The 17250-nt window shown below is 50.0% G+C and overlaps 1 protein-coding gene across 1 annotated transcript in view; it reads right to left on the bottom strand.

Annotated features, from left to right (window-relative positions):
* Nucleotides 1-17250, bottom strand: part of Megf11 (multiple EGF like domains 11) — a 320501-nt gene that overhangs the window by 163544 nt on the left and 139707 nt on the right. The window contains exon 5 of the mRNA XM_029543169.1: nucleotides 2509-2601. Coding sequence (XP_029399029.1) covers nucleotides 2509-2601 — 93 coding nt within the window. The remainder of the gene's footprint in view (nucleotides 1-2508; nucleotides 2602-17250) is intronic.

Raw genomic sequence — 17250 nt, 5'->3', positions numbered from 1 at the left:
CCCAGCAGGCTCACCCACTCTAGTCTAGTCGGATGTTTCTAACCCAAAGATCCACTGTCAGCAAAATTACACCAAAGGAAGCGCAGTCAGAGGACATGCCCTTGGCCATTTCCCCCTTTGTGCTTTCTGGGAATTCAATTTCACAGGAAAACCGGCTGAACACTAACTCACACATCCCTCGGGGTCAGTCTCCTTTGTCTAGCCTTTCTTCCCTGCCACAGCATCTCTGTAAGGCACAGGTGGGGGTGGAAAGGAGACTGTGCAGCCATTTGGGGTCCCACACAATTACAGAGGGTTTCTTGGAAGCTCCAAATAGATATGCTCCCTACCCCCGATCTAGGAGAGCCACTAAGACTTTAGACAAAGCCACATCCCATGCCTTCCTTTCGCTGTCATTTCTTTCTTTCTTTTCTTTCTTTCTTTCTTTCTTTCTTTCTTTCTTTCTTTCTTTCTTTCTTTCTTTCTTTCTTTCTTTTTTTTAGTATAGAATAGAGTTTATTAAAGGCATGGGGAGGGGAGTTAAGAGGGTAGTAGAGGCAGAGAAAGGCAGAGAGAAGGAGAGAGTAGAGAAGAAGAGGCCAGCCATGACCACGTGAAGAGAGGGGGGAAGGGAAGAGCCCAGGGGGACAGCAGAGAAGCAAGTGGGAAGCAGGAGTAAGAGAGTCGCTGTCATTTCTTAATGTCCTGGTCAGACATAGACATTGGTACCATGTATCAAATCTGCATATCAAAAGACCACAACTAGATTTGCCTGGCCCAGCAGAGAGCAGGCGAGACACTGTATCAGGCCAATGTGTGTGAACCCATCATTCCCCTCTCTAAGGATTTTTTGTTTTTGTTTGTTTGTTTTTTGTTTTGTTTTACAGTTTTTAAAATTGTTCTTTTACTTATTCACTTTATATCCCACTCACTGCCCATATCCCAGTCACCCCCTTCCACAATCCTTCCCCCACAACTCCTCCCTTTCTCCTCCAAGCAAGTGGAGACNGGTACATCAAGTGTCTGTGAGACTAGGCACATCCTCTCCCACTGAGGCCAGACAAGGCAGCCCAGCTAGAAGAACATATCCCATGGACAGGCAACAGCTTTTGGAATAGCCCCTGTTCAGTTGTTCGGGACCCACATGAAAACCAAGCTGCACCTCTGCTACATATGTATGTGGAGGCCTCGGTCCAGCCTGTGTGTGCTCTTTGATGGGTGGTTCAGTCTCTGAGAGCTCCAAGAGTCCAGGTTAGTTGACTCTGTTGGTCTTCCTGTAGAGTTTTTAAATCTCCTTCGAGGCCCACAATCTACACAATGGAATATTATTCAGCTATCAAAAACAAAGACACCATGAATTTTGATGGCAAATAGATGAAACTTGAGAATATTATCCTGAGCGAGGTAACCTAGTCCCAAAAGGACATGCATGGTATGTACTCATTTATAAGTAGACATTGGCCATAAAATGCAGGATACTCATGCTACACTCAACAGACCTAAAGGAGCTAAGCAAGAAGGAAGGCCCAAGTGAGGATGCTTGAATCTCTAAGGTTTGATAATGGTCACAACCTCTATGGGATAAAGAACATAGGGGTAGTTCCCCAAAAGGCAAACAGTGGGTCTTAGAGCTGTAATGAGTTGGTCTAAGTATATTTTCACCCCAAGTCACCATTAAAAAGACTACCCAACCCAAAAGCAGGAAGAAGATGGAGCTCCAATGCTATTCAAGGCCTCTGAAAAGGCATTAAACAGCATTAAGTAGCCATTGCCTGGTTTTAGAGTGTACCTGTGGAAGGAGGTTATCTGAGGCTATTGAAGGAAGAGGAGGAGGAGGTGGTGGAGGAGGATTCAGCTGTACCCTTGGTGGTGAATTTCTTAAGTTTTGTCTGTTACATCCATCCATCCCACAGAGTACTAGTGCCACAATAAGATAATGTACTATGCTGGTATGGGGTCACTGGGTTATCCACAGGAGTGCCTGCCTCCAGACCAGACAGGTTTCTCTATGAAATGGGCATGCTCCATGCACGAAGACATAGGTACAAGGAATCCTTCCCCAAGGTTGTCCCCTTCTCCTACGGCAGGGAACATAGAGGTATCCTGGTGGCTACCAGCCTCCCATAGCAGCCCCTTGCAAACCCATGAACACTTGTGAAACTGAGTCTCTGGACCAGTCAAATGAAGGACCAGGCCTATTGACCACCTGGATCTGTACACAGGCACACACAACATCCTGAGTTCATCCTGACTCTCAAAGACCATATATAGAAGTGGGTCATCAAAAACAAAACAAAACAAAACAAAAACCCTATACAATTGACCCCACAATTCTCTACATTTACAACCCTCACAGACCTCATAAACCTCCCCATACCCCTAGAGCCCTTGGCCCCAACAAACACTGTCACTCACCAAGCACAACTGGCGTCTTTCTGACATTCCTACTCATCCCCACCCGACACAAGAATAATCTTGCATTATGCCACCACCCCCTCCCATGTCAGAACCCAAAGCCCGCAGACTCACCGCTCGAGCAATCAGGGCCTCCCCATCCAGGCTCACAGTGGCAGGTATCCGGGGAGACGCAGCGGCCGTGCATACACTCCTCGGTGCACAGAGCTGGAGGGCGTGAGAGGGGAGAAAAGCGGACGGTGAGAACGGGCCATCTGGGCTCAGAGCAGACGCCGCTTTGTCCGGAGTCCCAGGAGCTAAGGATGCTCCAGACGTCTCTTTGGCTTGGTGGATAAACATCAAATTTAATATGACCTGAGCTGTTTAACTCTGAAATGTGTCTGACAAAAGGGCATTGTGTCTGCCCCAGCCTCACACCTCTTAAAGTGAGTCTAACCTAAGACCAGGCAGCTTTGGCGTTTTGGTGATATCTCCTCAGTTGACAGAGAAATCCCCAGCGCCTCATAAACCTTGTTTGGTACCACATACCTAACCCCAGCACTCGGGAGGTGGAGGAAGGGAGATCAAGAGCTTAAGGTGATTCTCAGCTACATAGTAAGTTGGAGGCGAGTCGGGGACAACGCGACTTCTATAAAACACAGTCTCCTTCAGGCCACCTGTGGCGATACACACCCACAAGCCCAGGACTCGGGAGTTTAAGGTGAGAGGATCGAGATGAATTTGTGGCTAGCAAATAGAGAAACCCTGTCTCAGAGAAATTGAGAGACAGACAGAGACAAAGGGATACAGAGAGACAGAAGCAGAAGAGAAAGAAAAAAGAAAAATGGTTATGGAATGGTAGTGGGGATGGGGGCTGGAGAGATGGCTCAGTGGTTAGGAGCACTGGCTGCTCTTCCAGAGGACTTGAGTTTGGTTCTTAGCATCCACATCTGGCAACTCACAACCACTTTGTAACTCCAGTGTCAGGGTATTCAATGTCTTCTTCTGTCCTCCACTGGCATTCATATACAAATGACATATACTCATATAGACAGACATATACACATGTGATTAAAGGCAAGATAAATATTAAAAAAAATCTAAAAACTTCAGTGTTTGATTTGTGGAGCCACTCGTCACACTCCCAAACTCCTGCCACATCCGCTCAGGAAGCCTGCCCCCTCCATCTTTTGCTGGCTCCAGTTTCTCCCCAGTAAAGCCCCTCATGTAGCAGGCTGCCTGGCAGGAGCAGGCACTGGGCCCCCGCCTTCCCGCCCCCCTCCTCAAACATCCCTATTTTGGGGTTCTCAAATGTCAGCAAATCTGCAAAGTATACAAATGCTGAGGGGGAAAGGCAACAGCTAATTATAAGAAAGTAATTAAGAGAGACATCCACGATGATGATAATTGTAATTAGAAAGTGCCTGGCAATTTCTTATCACGCAGTCAAATGCTACAGCCCCGGAGCCGCTAGGCTAGGCAGTGAGCAAAGTTTCCATCCGCTGCACTGGCACTGAGGAGTCTTATTGACAGCCCGTGTGAGGAAGGGGGCTTATTGCTCTCTCTTCTTGATAGAATCCACATTTTCCAAGGTCACCCTTTGCTCCCCAAGAGATCTGCCCCACCACCTAATCCATCAGCCAAGAACTACAGAAAACCCCCACGAGCTGCCCCCACTAATTTTGCAAGCTCGGGAAATCAGCAGCAATCATCACCCCTGTCAATCTCCCGAGTGGGCTTGAGATAAAGGGTTTTTACACTGAAAGCAGTGAGGATTCATCTTGCTGTCGGTTTCTGGCCTGGGCTGGGGAGCAGGTAGCCTGCTAGGGTGAGTCTAGACTGGCTGGCACTGACCCACCTGCCCGGCCTAGATGCTTTCTGGTGTGACCATGGGCTACATTATGGTTGGGTGTGGGGTCTTTTAGCCCTCCCTTAATTCAGATGCTAGCCCTGGAGCTACTGCTTCTATAGGTACTGCCTTAGCTCTGTCTAGGTCCCCAAGCAGGGAGACATCAGGTCAGAGGTCTCCATCAGCCAGCCCCTAAACAAACTACACAAGTGGCTTTGGAGGAATGCCCTGGTTTGTGCTAATGATATGCACAGCCCCAGTACTGGAGACCCCTAGGGATGGCTCCCCAGCTCCCTGACTAGGGAACCAGTCTGATGCTGGATCTGGGGACCATCTCCACTTAGAGCCATAGAGACTTGCTCTGTCTCTAGCCAGTCACCGCTATGCCAACCCTTTCTTAATGGGTTCAAGTGGGCCTATGTCCCTGGGACACACAGAAAAACAGGTGCCCATCTCTTCCGCTCCATCTCATGCCAGCCCCTGGGACCCTGCTGACCTTGCTGCTCTCTCTCCTCTGTCACTATCCCTGTAGGATGAGGACCCTGTGAGATGCACAGCTGGGCCTGTTTAGATCACAGCTTGTCCGCTTAGGAAGGATAATGCCAGCTATTTGCTCCGCCAAGTACAGAAAGCCGAAACTTTGACCCTGGGGTCTCTGCCAAGGAAGTGGGAGCCTTTTATAAATTCTAAATCTGCAGGGTGTTGGGGATGGAAGACACCCCAGAGAAAAAGAGAACATCATACTCTGCCCCCTCACTGTATGCATGGAGAAACTGAGGCTCTAGGACCCATGATCTCAGGGATATATGGTCTGCCAGACAGTCAGGAATTCAGGGTGAGCTTCCTGGAGATGGAGGCCATTGAAGGTGGGGAAGTGTGCTCAGATTGTGAGCCTTTGTTTTACTCAGACTCAGCATCTCCCTATCCTGGCTAAGGAGCAGGAACAAAAGGACCATGACACAGCAAGGGAGATGGTGAGAGTGGGAGATAGGCCACAGCCAGTTTCTATACCTAGGCACCCTGCAGAGGGAGGAACTTTGACCCCTGGAAGGGGGGACCAGGGAAGAGCAAGGATTCAGCCAGTGTCCCATCTGCCTTCCTATCTCTTCAGATCCCAGGGACCTGGGACTCGTGCCTAAGCCCTGTGCCCTCTCCTTGAGCAGCAAGAATGGCCTTTGGATACTCTGAGCAAGCTACACACTGAATAGCTTTCTCAAACCCTGGGCCCCTCCAGGGCCCTGGAGACCCAGAGTTCAGGTTGTCAAGTGCCACCCCGCATACTACAGCCACAACCCCTAGCTTAGCCATGTTCAGAACATTGGCATCCAGCCCACACACGCAGAGCAGCCACTCACATGTCCCAGACCCACTTGCGGGGACATGGACGGGATCCCTATATTCTCTCCAAACCTCCCGCTCCCTCTCTTCCTCAGTGTCCTGCTGCTGTGCCCACACCGTCTGCTTGTTAAAACCTCAATCCATTCATATTTCATAGGTGTTGTTTAGACAGATGTTTGAGTCCTGAAATATTGATGACAAACACCTGAGGCTGGGATTGCTGGATCTGGCATTTGGGCTACTGTTTGAACACCTGGGGAGAGAGAGGGGAGTCACCTGAAGGTGAGTGAAGTTAAGATGCCATGACCCCCTGAGTGTGGGTGTGGGTCTGGGTCTGGGTCCAGGTCTGGGCCTGGGGTTGGGCCTGGGGCAGCCTAACTCCAACCCCAGAACCCCAATGCCATATAGCTGACCCTCTGAAGGGACTGGGCTAGGACCCTGCCATCCCCGACTCCCTCTGTTTGGCTCCTGCAGATACAGGAGGCTTTAGTCAAGTCTCTCCACCGCATGTCCATGTGCTCGTGTGCAGGGACCACCGTGCACACTTGATGAGACCAGCCTCAAGTCAAGGGGGGTGGGCAGCACCCCACTCTCTAGCCCTAGTAAGAAATCTGAACTTGTCCCTCCACCCCTTCTCATTGCCCTCCCATCTTCTAGCATCTTCTAGATCCCATCTTCTGGATGCTTCTAGCAACTGCCAGCCTCCTGGCATACTGAGACACTGCTGCCGAGAGTACAGGGCATCCAGACACAGGAGTTATTCAGTGACTCTGCTCACCTCTATCTGTGTGTCAACCCTCTCTCCATTGAGTGGGGGATGGTGACAAGCTAGACCTCAGGCTGTGGGGATAAAAAGCAGTGCCAGGGGGCAGCAAGTGCCATGGAGCCTTGCTTTCACTCCTCACAGGGCATCATCCTGTGACATGAACCTTTGTCATCTCTCTCTCTCTCTCTCTCTCTCTCTCTCTCTCTCTCTCTCTCTCTCTCACACACACACACACACACACACACACCACACCCCACACACACCCCACACAGGACACACATACCACACATACCACACCCACACCACACACACCCACACCACACATAACACACACACACACACACACACACACACACACACACACACACACACACGCAGTTACCCTCACTCCCAGCCTTCATTGTCGGCCATGCTAAGTGGTCTGCAGTGTCTGCTAGCAGATCCCTGGTGGGAAAGAGTGCCATAACCTAAGTTTAAATCCGAGATTCACCAACTACTACTACTCCACCACCACCATAAGCAAATGACCCCTTTCCATGCCTTGAACAGTCGTACCCACCTCATGGCTGTTGAAAAGATTAAATGAAATATTTGGGGCTGGTGAGATGGCTCAGTGGATAAGGGCACAAACCTGATGTAGATTCAATCCCTAGAACCCACATGACGGAAGAAGAGAACCAACTTCCATAAATGGAGCTCTAATCTCCACAAATGCACTATGGTGCGTGCACACCCTTTCCCATTCCACCTCACTAAATAAATAAACGTAATACATAAATAAACACTTAGATGAACACCCTGCATATAGTAAGTGTCCAAACCCAAGATCTGTTGACTGCTGAAACCTCTTCACACTCCCAAAACATTCTCCCTCTCTCTCTCTGTCTCTCTGTCTGTCTCTCTCTGTCTCTGTCTCTCTGTCTCTCTGTCTCTCTCTTTCTCTCTCTCTCTCTCTCTCTGTCTCTCTCTCTCTCTCTCTCNCACACACACACACACACACACAGGGGGGGGGATCCTCTCATAAGACTGTGTATGTACACTATGAGATCTGAGCCCCTCACATTCCCACGATCATTTTACCCACAGGATCTTCACATACACCTGTGCAGTATATACTATGGGACCTGGGCTTGATGTCTAAGATGGATGACAGCTGCTACCACATTGCAATTTCTTGTATGCTACCATTTTCTGATTACCTACTATATGCTGGGCCTGGAGATTTCACACAAGTTTCTCATCTAGCGCTCTATAGTTCTAGGTTCACTTGACACAAGCCCAAGTCATCAGGGAGGAGGGAACCTCAATTAAGAAAATGTCTCTATAAAATCAGGCTATAGGCAAGCCTGTAGGGCATTTTCTTAATTAGTGATTGATGGAGGAAGGCCCAGACCATTGCGAGTGGTGCCATCCCTGAGCTGGCACTACTGGGTTCTATAAGAAAGCAGACTGAGCAAGCCATGGAGAACAAGCCAGTAAGCATCACCCTCCATGGCCTCTGCATCAGCTCCTGCCTCCAGGTTCCAGCCCTGCTTGAGTTCCTATCCTGACTTCCTTTGATGAGCACGGATGTGGAAGAGTAAACCAGATAACCTCCCCAAGTTGCTTTTGATCATGGTGTTTCATCAAAGCAATACTATCCCAAACTGAGGCAAAACCCAACCAAAGGCCCACCCAGCATGCTTTGGGGAGTTCACTAGCATCATTTTCTCAGATGCTAACCTCAGGGAGATCCCCTCTGAGGTCTCCAGCCCCTGGGGCATGTGGGCTGCTTCCTTCTCGGTTTGGGTAAGCCCTCACACAGCAGATGCTCAGTGTCTGTGGCCCAGCAAAGTTCAGTGTGGCATGTACAGGGAGCTCAGCCTCAGGACAAGCTCACAGGGAAGTCATACAGTCTCTGAGCTGTCCCTTGGCTCAACATGGACTAGCCCCCAGGTAGCTGGAAAAGACAGTGGTGTGGGCTATAGAGTAGACGAGAGGGGACAACTGCACCTGTGCCGGAGACACCAAACCTTCATCCTCCTCAGCCCTGTGTCTTCAACTTCAAATCAGGACTACATCCTGCAAAGTCTGAGGCAGACTCTGTGGAGGACCACACTAGCTATCCTCCTGCCTCAGGTGATACCTAGACAACTGCATCCACTCCTCTAGTCCCCCTTGCTTCCCTTTCCTAGAGCCTGGCAATGTTTCTGTCTTGACATCTCAGCGAGCTTCCTTCTTTCCTTCCTCTGCAAATGGCACTGGCTGACCTGCTGCCTGTTTTTGTAAATAAAGTTTTATTGGCACACGGGCACATCCATTCATTTCCATATCTCCATATGTGCTTTTTGAACAGTAAGGACAGGTGAAGAAGTTCTCCAAAAACAAATGGTCAGTTGAACCCAGAACCTTGAATCCCCGGCATTGCATGTGGGAATGGCCCCTGCTGCTGGAGGTTCCTGATCGGAGGAAAGTGGACTATGAACAGTTAGATCTCCTTCCTTTTTCTCTATTCTATCACGACCTGACTTCCTAGTAAGACCAGACAATAAAACAAGTCCAAAAGACATATAGAAAATCTTTGGTCCGCCCAAGGGAACCAGGGAGACTCAGCCAGGCAGCAGAATTTGCAGCAGCCACTATGCTGACCTAGTACTCTATTATAGTCCCCCTCTCCTTCCCTGCAGACCAGAGACAGGTAACTTGGAAGAGTCATTGAAGACCCGTGCTGTGATCAATGGCCTTGTTCACATGGCGTGAGTCACTGCAGTGAGTGTGACAAGAAATGAGGTTGTGTAAGTACTCTCTTCCTCTGTGCCAGGTACTAAGCGTACCCAATCCAAACCCTGGGGTCTGGTCCTCTGTCAGCTGGAAAATGCCCTTGAGAGGCCCCGGTGACCTGCACATCTGGCTAGGAAGAGAGGGTGTTAGGTTCCCACGCCTCATCTTTCTTTTACGTCTCCAGCCTTTTTAGACATTTTGGTCTGAACCACCCCTCCTGTACCTGCATCTGTATCATGGCCTGTCAGTGACACAAGCCCCTCATCTGTAAATCAGGACTATGCTGTGCCTTCCAGAAAATCAAGACTACAAGCCAGTGTGGACCCCTTGGGCTTACCCTCCTGTGCCCAGCGATGACCTCCATGGACAGCATCCCAGGCTCCTTCATCCTCTAGCCTCTGGGTGGGTCCAACCCTTGGGAAGAACCAGCAAGATACAGGAAGGGAGGCTGCACCATGTGTCTAAGGTCCTAGGGAACCCTAAGGCCTGAGGGATGGCAGTGGGCCTCAGATAGATGCTATACCATTTCTTATATGGATAGATGCTTTCCATCCCCCGCCTATGTGTGTTTATTCTTCTGAGATGAAATCTCAAGTATTCCAGGCTGACTTCAAACTCACGATGTAGCAGAGGATTGCCTTTAATTCATTATTCTTCTGTGTCTAGCTCCCAAATGCAGGGATTACAGTGCACCCCATCCCACCCAGTTTATGCAGTGCTGGGGATAGAACCCAGGACGCTGCATATAGCAGGCAAGCACCCCTTTCCTCACCTTTATAAAAACAGCCAAGTTGTCATTGCACTCTCTCCAGTGACCCTCTTCATTAAACCCTTTCTCTTGCTGGCAGCCTGTCTGGTCCAGAGCCATGCCAAGGTCTGAGCCCACCCATGTGCGTGATGCTAAATGGCTGCTCTTATCCATATGCCACCTTGCTACCTGGGCCTCAGGTGGAGAAAGATGAGCAACAGTGCTGGACTTGGTGCTGACTTGCTCTAAGAACTTAGCTGGAGTTCCTCCTGACCTCCAGTCCCCTGTATGAAACATGAAATGAAGGGGTTGGGGGTATGGCCCCCTGATACTCTAGCTCTGGGTGTGCAGGGCTATGGTGCGGCAGCTTTTGGTTTGGGGGACAATTCAAATGAAGCCTGAGGGGACTGAATAGCTACCTCAGCAGAGGACCTGAGTTCAAGCCCAAGAACATACATAAATAAGGGCAGATGTGATGGTGCATATATATAATCCCAGTGCTGGAGGGGCAGATCCCTTGGGCCCACTGCTGGCCAGCCTATCAGTGAGCTCCAGACTAGTGAGAGGCTACGTAAAAGAAAAGGGAAGGGGGACAGTGCTGGAGGAATGACATTCAGAGCTGTCCTATGGCCTCCACACACACACATGCACACACACACATATACATATATGCATGCACACACACATGCACACACCACTGAGTGTATGGGAGGGGGAGAAAGACCGGGGAAAGGAGGGGGGCTGAACACAAACAAGTATGTGTGTACGCATGTACAAAATGCAGACGGGTGTGGGGACACTGTGTTCTGGGGTGCAGGCAGCAGCTGGAGTAGCAGTCTTTGGGGGAAGAAGCAGCTCACACAGGCAACTGGGTCCCAGGATGAGAGCTTGGGACCAAGCAAATACTCAAGGCAGATTCAGGGTCTCCTCAGCAGGCAAGCTATGGAGACAACACTGGCCCTTCCTGACTGGCTGGCCCTCATGGTGGAGAGGCCCCTGAATCAATTCTCCATTCTATTAGCATTCCACCTGAGACGACCCATGAGTCCCCAAAGTGCTCATGGTAATATATCTTGCCTGGCTGCTTGCAAATGGTCTAACTAGTTAATGAAACTATAAAATTCCCTCACATGAAAAGGTCAAGACAAATAAAGACAACTCCGGTGCTCCCTGGCCCCATACCTAGTGAGGGCTAGAAGAGCCCTAGGGTCCAGACACAGGGTGGCCTCAGGAGGCCATGGCATATGGCTTCTGGTGCTTCCCATGACCCCTCCCTCCCCTGTGCCCCAAGGCACATTGATCAACCCAACATTAGCATTCCTGGCAGGAGCCACAGGCCAGTTGTCATTGGATTCTGCTTAGAAACAAAATGACCTCCATCCAAGTGGGCCTAAGTGCCAATTCTGAGGTGACATGCTTAGCATGAATGATTCTACCATAGCCAAGGTCACACACCCCTATATGACATGTATGTATGTCTGTGGAGGGGGACATGGGACTCTCCAGGGGCCTTCTGACACACTCTGTAGATGAGTGTCACCCAGTCCTTTGTAACCACTACCCTGAGTCCCCTCCTCAGCCAAGGAGAGCCAAGCCAGCCGGCTCCTCTCTCGGCACGTCTAGACCTGGCTTTGGGTGGCTGTGGCCATGTTTGACTCCAGGAGGTGAACAGTCAAGCGTAGGGAAGTAGCAGCTCCCCTGCAGTGCTGGATGGGTCCGATGGGCACAAGCCCCTCCTGATCTGGAGATCTGGGGCTGAGAGTTCCACCCCACTGTTGTCTTTAATTTTTTTTCAAAGTCTACTTTTAATAACGGTTCAGTAGTGTTGGGTTAGCAAGCACGAGTCAGCAGCGGTGGCACAACCTGGCAGAGACAACCAGGCCTCAGCCAAGTCAGCACAAGTCAGCAGGAGGGATCAGGACCAGCAGGGACACCAGGAGAAGCTCTTTGTTATCCCTCTCTCAATGAAGTGAAGATCAGCGAAGACACAAGACCATGAAGCATTGTAAAACTAGCTACGCAAGCCTCCCATCACTGTTAAGTCCTATTTATACTCTCTCCAAACACCGAGTGTCTTCCCATGCGTCTTGCCTCACCACCTGAGTCTGTCTTAGCAAAACTCCACGTGAGTCTGTGTCAGCTGACATCCCTCTGCCAATCGGCCCAAGTCTGTGGAAGCGGCAGGAAGCCACCAGAACACCACCAGAAGTTTTTTGTAAGTTTCTATCTATGGAGTCATGATGAACAGAGCTCAGCGGATGCATTGTAAGGTGAACCGATACATGCTTGTCGTTGGTGAAGAATCCTTCGTCATGCATCCTTTCACGTTAACGTGCTTGCTTTAGCTAAACATCCTTTCACCTGTGTCTGCTTCAGCAAAACATCCTTTGACATAACTGACTTCCCAAAGAAACCAGAAGTTTCCACTTCATCCCACCTCACCTGCCATGCTCCGAGCAGGACCCAGCACCTCAGCCTCCTTTTCATGATACGCTGGTGGTTGTGTTGTCTTATGTATTCGCCTCTGGGTTCCTGCTCCACTCCTTAGCTGCTGTCTTCTGATGCTCCGCTTCCTCGCCTGCCTTATCTTTAACCCAGGAGCATCACTGCAGAGACCTGAAGAGCACTGACAGCCGGAGCTGAAGGCTGTACCCTTTCCCTGTCTTGCTGTTATCAATATATCAATATATCAATATTCCTCTTCTGAGGACTGGGTAGAAGACCTGGGACATCAGAGTCCCATTATGGCACTTTCAGTTCAGAAAATGATCCAAAAAAAAAAAAAAAAAAAAAAAAAAAACCTGCGCTAGGGCCAGGAAGAATTCCTTGTTAGTAGACGCAAGGAGGGAGAGACAACATTAGCTCAGAGAGTTAGGCTTATGGGGACAGGGGGTGGAGGAAGCCACAGTCTGGGTCAGCTCGCTGGTGAACAACAGTGCACCCAGAGGAACGCTGGGTCCAGCCCCGTCCTCTTCTGACTCTCAGGGAACAGACTACAAGAAGGCTATGACCCAGCTGCCAACATCTATCTCTCACGAAGCCCCAGAGTTGTACTGAGCGACTAGGGAGTGTGTGTGAAAATGTGTCTACCTGTCATGTTCACTTTAATACCACCTCCTCCAGGAAGTTTCTCATGACTACAGAATCCTACCCTGCCCCAAGCTGGGCCTCCCTGTAATCTAGCACGTGGCTGGCCCCATAGGCCACAGCACTCATTTCTCCATTCTACTTACTGAGCTCACACCAACTCCACAAAGGCAAGGTAGAGGTCTCTGTTCAATATCTCAGTGTCCCAGCATGGAACCAGACACAAGAGAAGCACTGTCAATACAAACTGGGCCCCTGCCCATCCCGATCCAGGATCTGCTCTCTCCTCCGTGGGCCATGAGGGTGAATGCACCGCTTAAGCCTCTACTCCATGGTGGTAGGGCAAAGGGCGCTGATTGGTTGGTTGGTTTTGCTTATCTGTCTGTCTGTCTGTCTGTCTGTTTTTGAGTACTCCAGGCTGGCCTCCACTTCCTATGTTGCTGAAGATGATTTTGAACTTCTGACCCTCCTGCCCATGCCTCTTGGGTGCTGTGATGACAGCTTGTGCCACCAATCCCGTCCCTACAGTCCTGAGGATGGATGAGATCCAGGGCCTCCAGAATGCCAGGCAAGCACTCTACCAACTTAGCAACATCCCAGCCCTGAAAAAATGCCTCTTAGAAAAATGCCAGTGACTGCAGCTGGCACAGACTGTCTTGTCACAGCCAAAGCCAGTGGGGAGGACAAGCCTCTGTCCCATTCTATAGAGCTCTGGGGAGCCATCTATCCTCAAACACCAGATGATAACACCCCCCGCCCCCACCCGCATCAGGGGACCTCCGTCACATCTCTACCAACCATCCTAAGATATTAGCCTGACTTGCTTCAAACGTGGCTTAACAGAGAGAAACGGTTTACCAATTAAAATGGCCACCTGTCAGAACGCTGCTATCAGGCGCCTGCATATCAGGTGCCTGCAAACCTGCCAACCACGGCACCTGATAAAAGCCATGGCGTGGCAGTTGGCAACCTCCGTGGGTGCGGAAGGCCCGGGCTCTGCTCCTGGCAGCCCAGCCTTCCCCGATTTGTAGAGGATTTTCACAGTTGAGCTGCTCCAACCCCCCACCCTGTGTCCCTGCAAGGAGCAACAGCTTTTAACTTGTTAATGGCATTGGAACATACGGCCTGAGTCAGCAAACCCCAGCCCACGACCCAAGGAGAGGTTTTTCTAGGTCTTTTTTCCCCTCATTTGACAGATGCCAGACTTTCTCCAGAAAGACACATTCCGACTGATTGATTTTTTTTCTTTAGGAAATTGATCCTCGCCACCTACCAGGCAAGCAAAGCACGAGGTTTGTCAAGTACTTTTTTTTTTTTTCTTCCTTTTCCTTTTCAACACTGACTTAAAAAAAAAAAAAAAAAAAAAAAGTTCTGTTTCTCTCTTAAAACTTAGCCTTTCTCAAAGGAGCTGCTCTCTTCTTGAGGTTTGAGTGACAGGGTCCCCAAAGAGGTGGCGATGGACGATGGACAGATGAACCAGTGCACAGTTCATGTGTTCCCTGTGTTCCATCTGACAGGTCTCAAGCAGATGTTAGTGGGCCAGCATGCAGCTGTCAGTTGGACAGCCTTGAGTGAGAGTCCTATGCCTCTCCCTGACAGGCTTTATAACCCTGAGCAATTAAAATGACCCTTGTTACAAAGTCCCCAATGCCTATCTGTAAAGCACTGAGCAACCCACACAGTTTGGCTGAGGAGGCCCCCGGAAGGGCTCAGAAATCCTAGCTCAAGACATGACCGCTGGTTTTAGAAGAGGTAGCAATGAGTTTAACCTTAAGAGATGCTGAGCTCAGGGCCTAGGAGATGACTCAGTCAGTAAAGTGCTTGCTATGCAAGTGTGAGGATCTGAGTTCGATTCTCGGCACCTACGTAAAAAACAAAAACAGGTATAGAGACATAGGTCTTTAACACTAGATCTATGAAAGGAGGCAGAGATGGGCAGACCCCTGGGGCTCACTAGCCAAGGCAGCCTAGGCGAATTGTGAGTTCAGTGAGAGACTGTCTCAAAAATAAGGTGGAAACAGATTGAGGAAGACGACTGAGGTTGACCTCTGGATTCCACACCCCCAACACACACACATGTGAACACATATGCATGAACACAAAAGTACATACATACATAAAGGGAACATACAGACATGCTGAGTTCAGAGACTTCTGAAGACACTCAGAAGCCTAGTATCTTCGCAGAGAGGGCTACCTCTACCTCATTAGACGTTAACATTTCTAGCTCCTTGCCAAATTCCAACCCCAGCTCTGTCAGCAGCAAACAGCTACTTTGTTCCAGCCTGAATCAGCTGCAACCACGTCCTCAGCTGAAAATGGTTCTTCCCAGCTCCCAGGCCTTTGCACCAACTAGCATTCCTTCTTGGCATGACTGAACGAGGTCTCGCTTCAAATGCCACCCACCACAGGAAGCAGTCCCTGGACAGCCTCTGTAGGTAGGGTGGTTCTAGCGCCTTCCCAATCCCTCCTGATCACAACACTGGTCACATGACACTTCTTGGCTCTGGAATGGAAGAATGATACTTTTTTACTCTCCCTACTCCACCCTAAAGTCCGACACAGCACGAGCACTGAGCAGCTTTGTAAACAGCTGTTGGGTATTTGATGGAATGAAGCCACATTGTCCCTGATACTCTGGACAGCTCCCATCACTAGAAAGCGGTCTGCTTCCCTGCCTTCTCAGAGCTTGTATGCAATGCTGCCAAGCTTGCCCTTCCCCCGCCTCTGGCTCCAGGTCCCTTCTGATTCCACCAGAGTCTTCATCAGGACCTGAAGGAGGCCCTTGACAGACTGGTAGGAAGCATGGTGCCCACCCAACTGGTGCGAAGGCCACCGAGGGTTCAGTATCCACTGCATCCTCCACAGCAAGCAGCCCATGGTCCTGCTGGTTTTAAATCTCACTCCTATGAGATGCTAAATCAGGGGCTGCTTGGCCATGGGAACCCTAAGTTCCCTGAACTTTCTGGGAGTGATTTCAAGAATGGGTTGTCATCAAAACCACAGACTTCTCCTGATGTTGACCGCCAGGAGTGTTCCACCTTCCAGGAGCCTCTATATCACTAAAAAGATCCCTCTCTGTCCTGGCCTCCTGTTACTGCCCCGGCCCATGAGTCAGAGGCCTCTGTCTGCAAATGGATTATTTAAGCATTATTAAAATAATGCTTAAAGTCTATTAGCACATGTCATCCAACTTCTAAGTAATAAAGACAGTAACCACCAAGGGCTGAATATTGACTCGGAGGTGGAGATACTCTCCCCTCTACAGACTCTGACAGACCGGAGCTTTAAAGACAAATGGATAAAAGGGAGACGCTGGCAGGCATAAAGCACCAGAGTAGGTTTGTGGAAGCTAGGCAGAGAAACAGCTGGGGTGAAAGCTCAGGGACCCTCTTCCACACACTCATTTTACTGTGTCTTTTTGGGGAGAGGCTCAGCTTCTATATCCCTGAACTTGAGCACACGACAGGATGCAAGGTCATGTGCCATGGCACTGGTGACAACAGCAGGGGTCTGGGTACAACCAACCATCCATCCACAGGAAAAAGACAAAAAATCAACACACTCTCACACACGCACACACCCCACAGTAGGAAAATACAGTCGCACAGTAGGGCATCAGTACAGGAAGGCCTAGGAAGCCGGGCCAGAATGGCCAAGGTCAGAACGGTACCCTCTGTGAGAAATTACAGCTCGAGGATATGCATGACCTTAAACACACCTCAAACATCTCTGCAGAGACCACACAGTCAGTAACCCCTTCAGGAGAGTGGCTGGTGAGCGCTCACCTGCCTCTGCAGACTACTGAATGTGGAAGACAGAAGAGTCTCCAGAAAGAGTCTGCGGCCACCCACAGGAGCCTCCACTGGAGGAATCCATCAGCCACATTAGCCAGTCCCAGTGACAATGTGTGACCACCCAGATCCCTAAGGAACGGTCAGTTTGGGGAAATAACAGTGACCTCTGCCTGCTGCTGAGTGGAGACCCCAGAAGTCACCTCCCTATAGAGACCGGGTCCCCATTACCCTGAACCCTGGATAGCAGCATGCTCTTCAGGGGCTCCACAGTGCCCGAGGGATAATAAGGCTGTAGTAAAGGTTGGCAGCATTCATATCCCACAGGTCTCACCCAACACCCAATAAAATGGAGCTTCACTGACTCTCAGGATGACCTTTTGATCTTCCATCTGTGTCACACTGAACAGGACACTGATTGACTCAAATATGAGCCTGGAGCCTTGCTCATCCCAACTTTCTCAAAGTTATCCTGTGGAACACCTGCCTCCTTCCCTCTTGTCAGCTCCTCAGTCCCTCTCTGATCTGTAACAGC

This window comes from Mus pahari, chromosome 10, assembly GCF_900095145.1.
Source record: "Mus pahari chromosome 10, PAHARI_EIJ_v1.1, whole genome shotgun sequence".
In the NCBI taxonomy this organism is placed as follows: domain Eukaryota; kingdom Metazoa; phylum Chordata; class Mammalia; order Rodentia; family Muridae; genus Mus; species Mus pahari.
The sequence above is the reverse complement of the archived record's forward strand: the minus strand, read 5'-3'. Positions and strand labels throughout refer to the sequence as shown.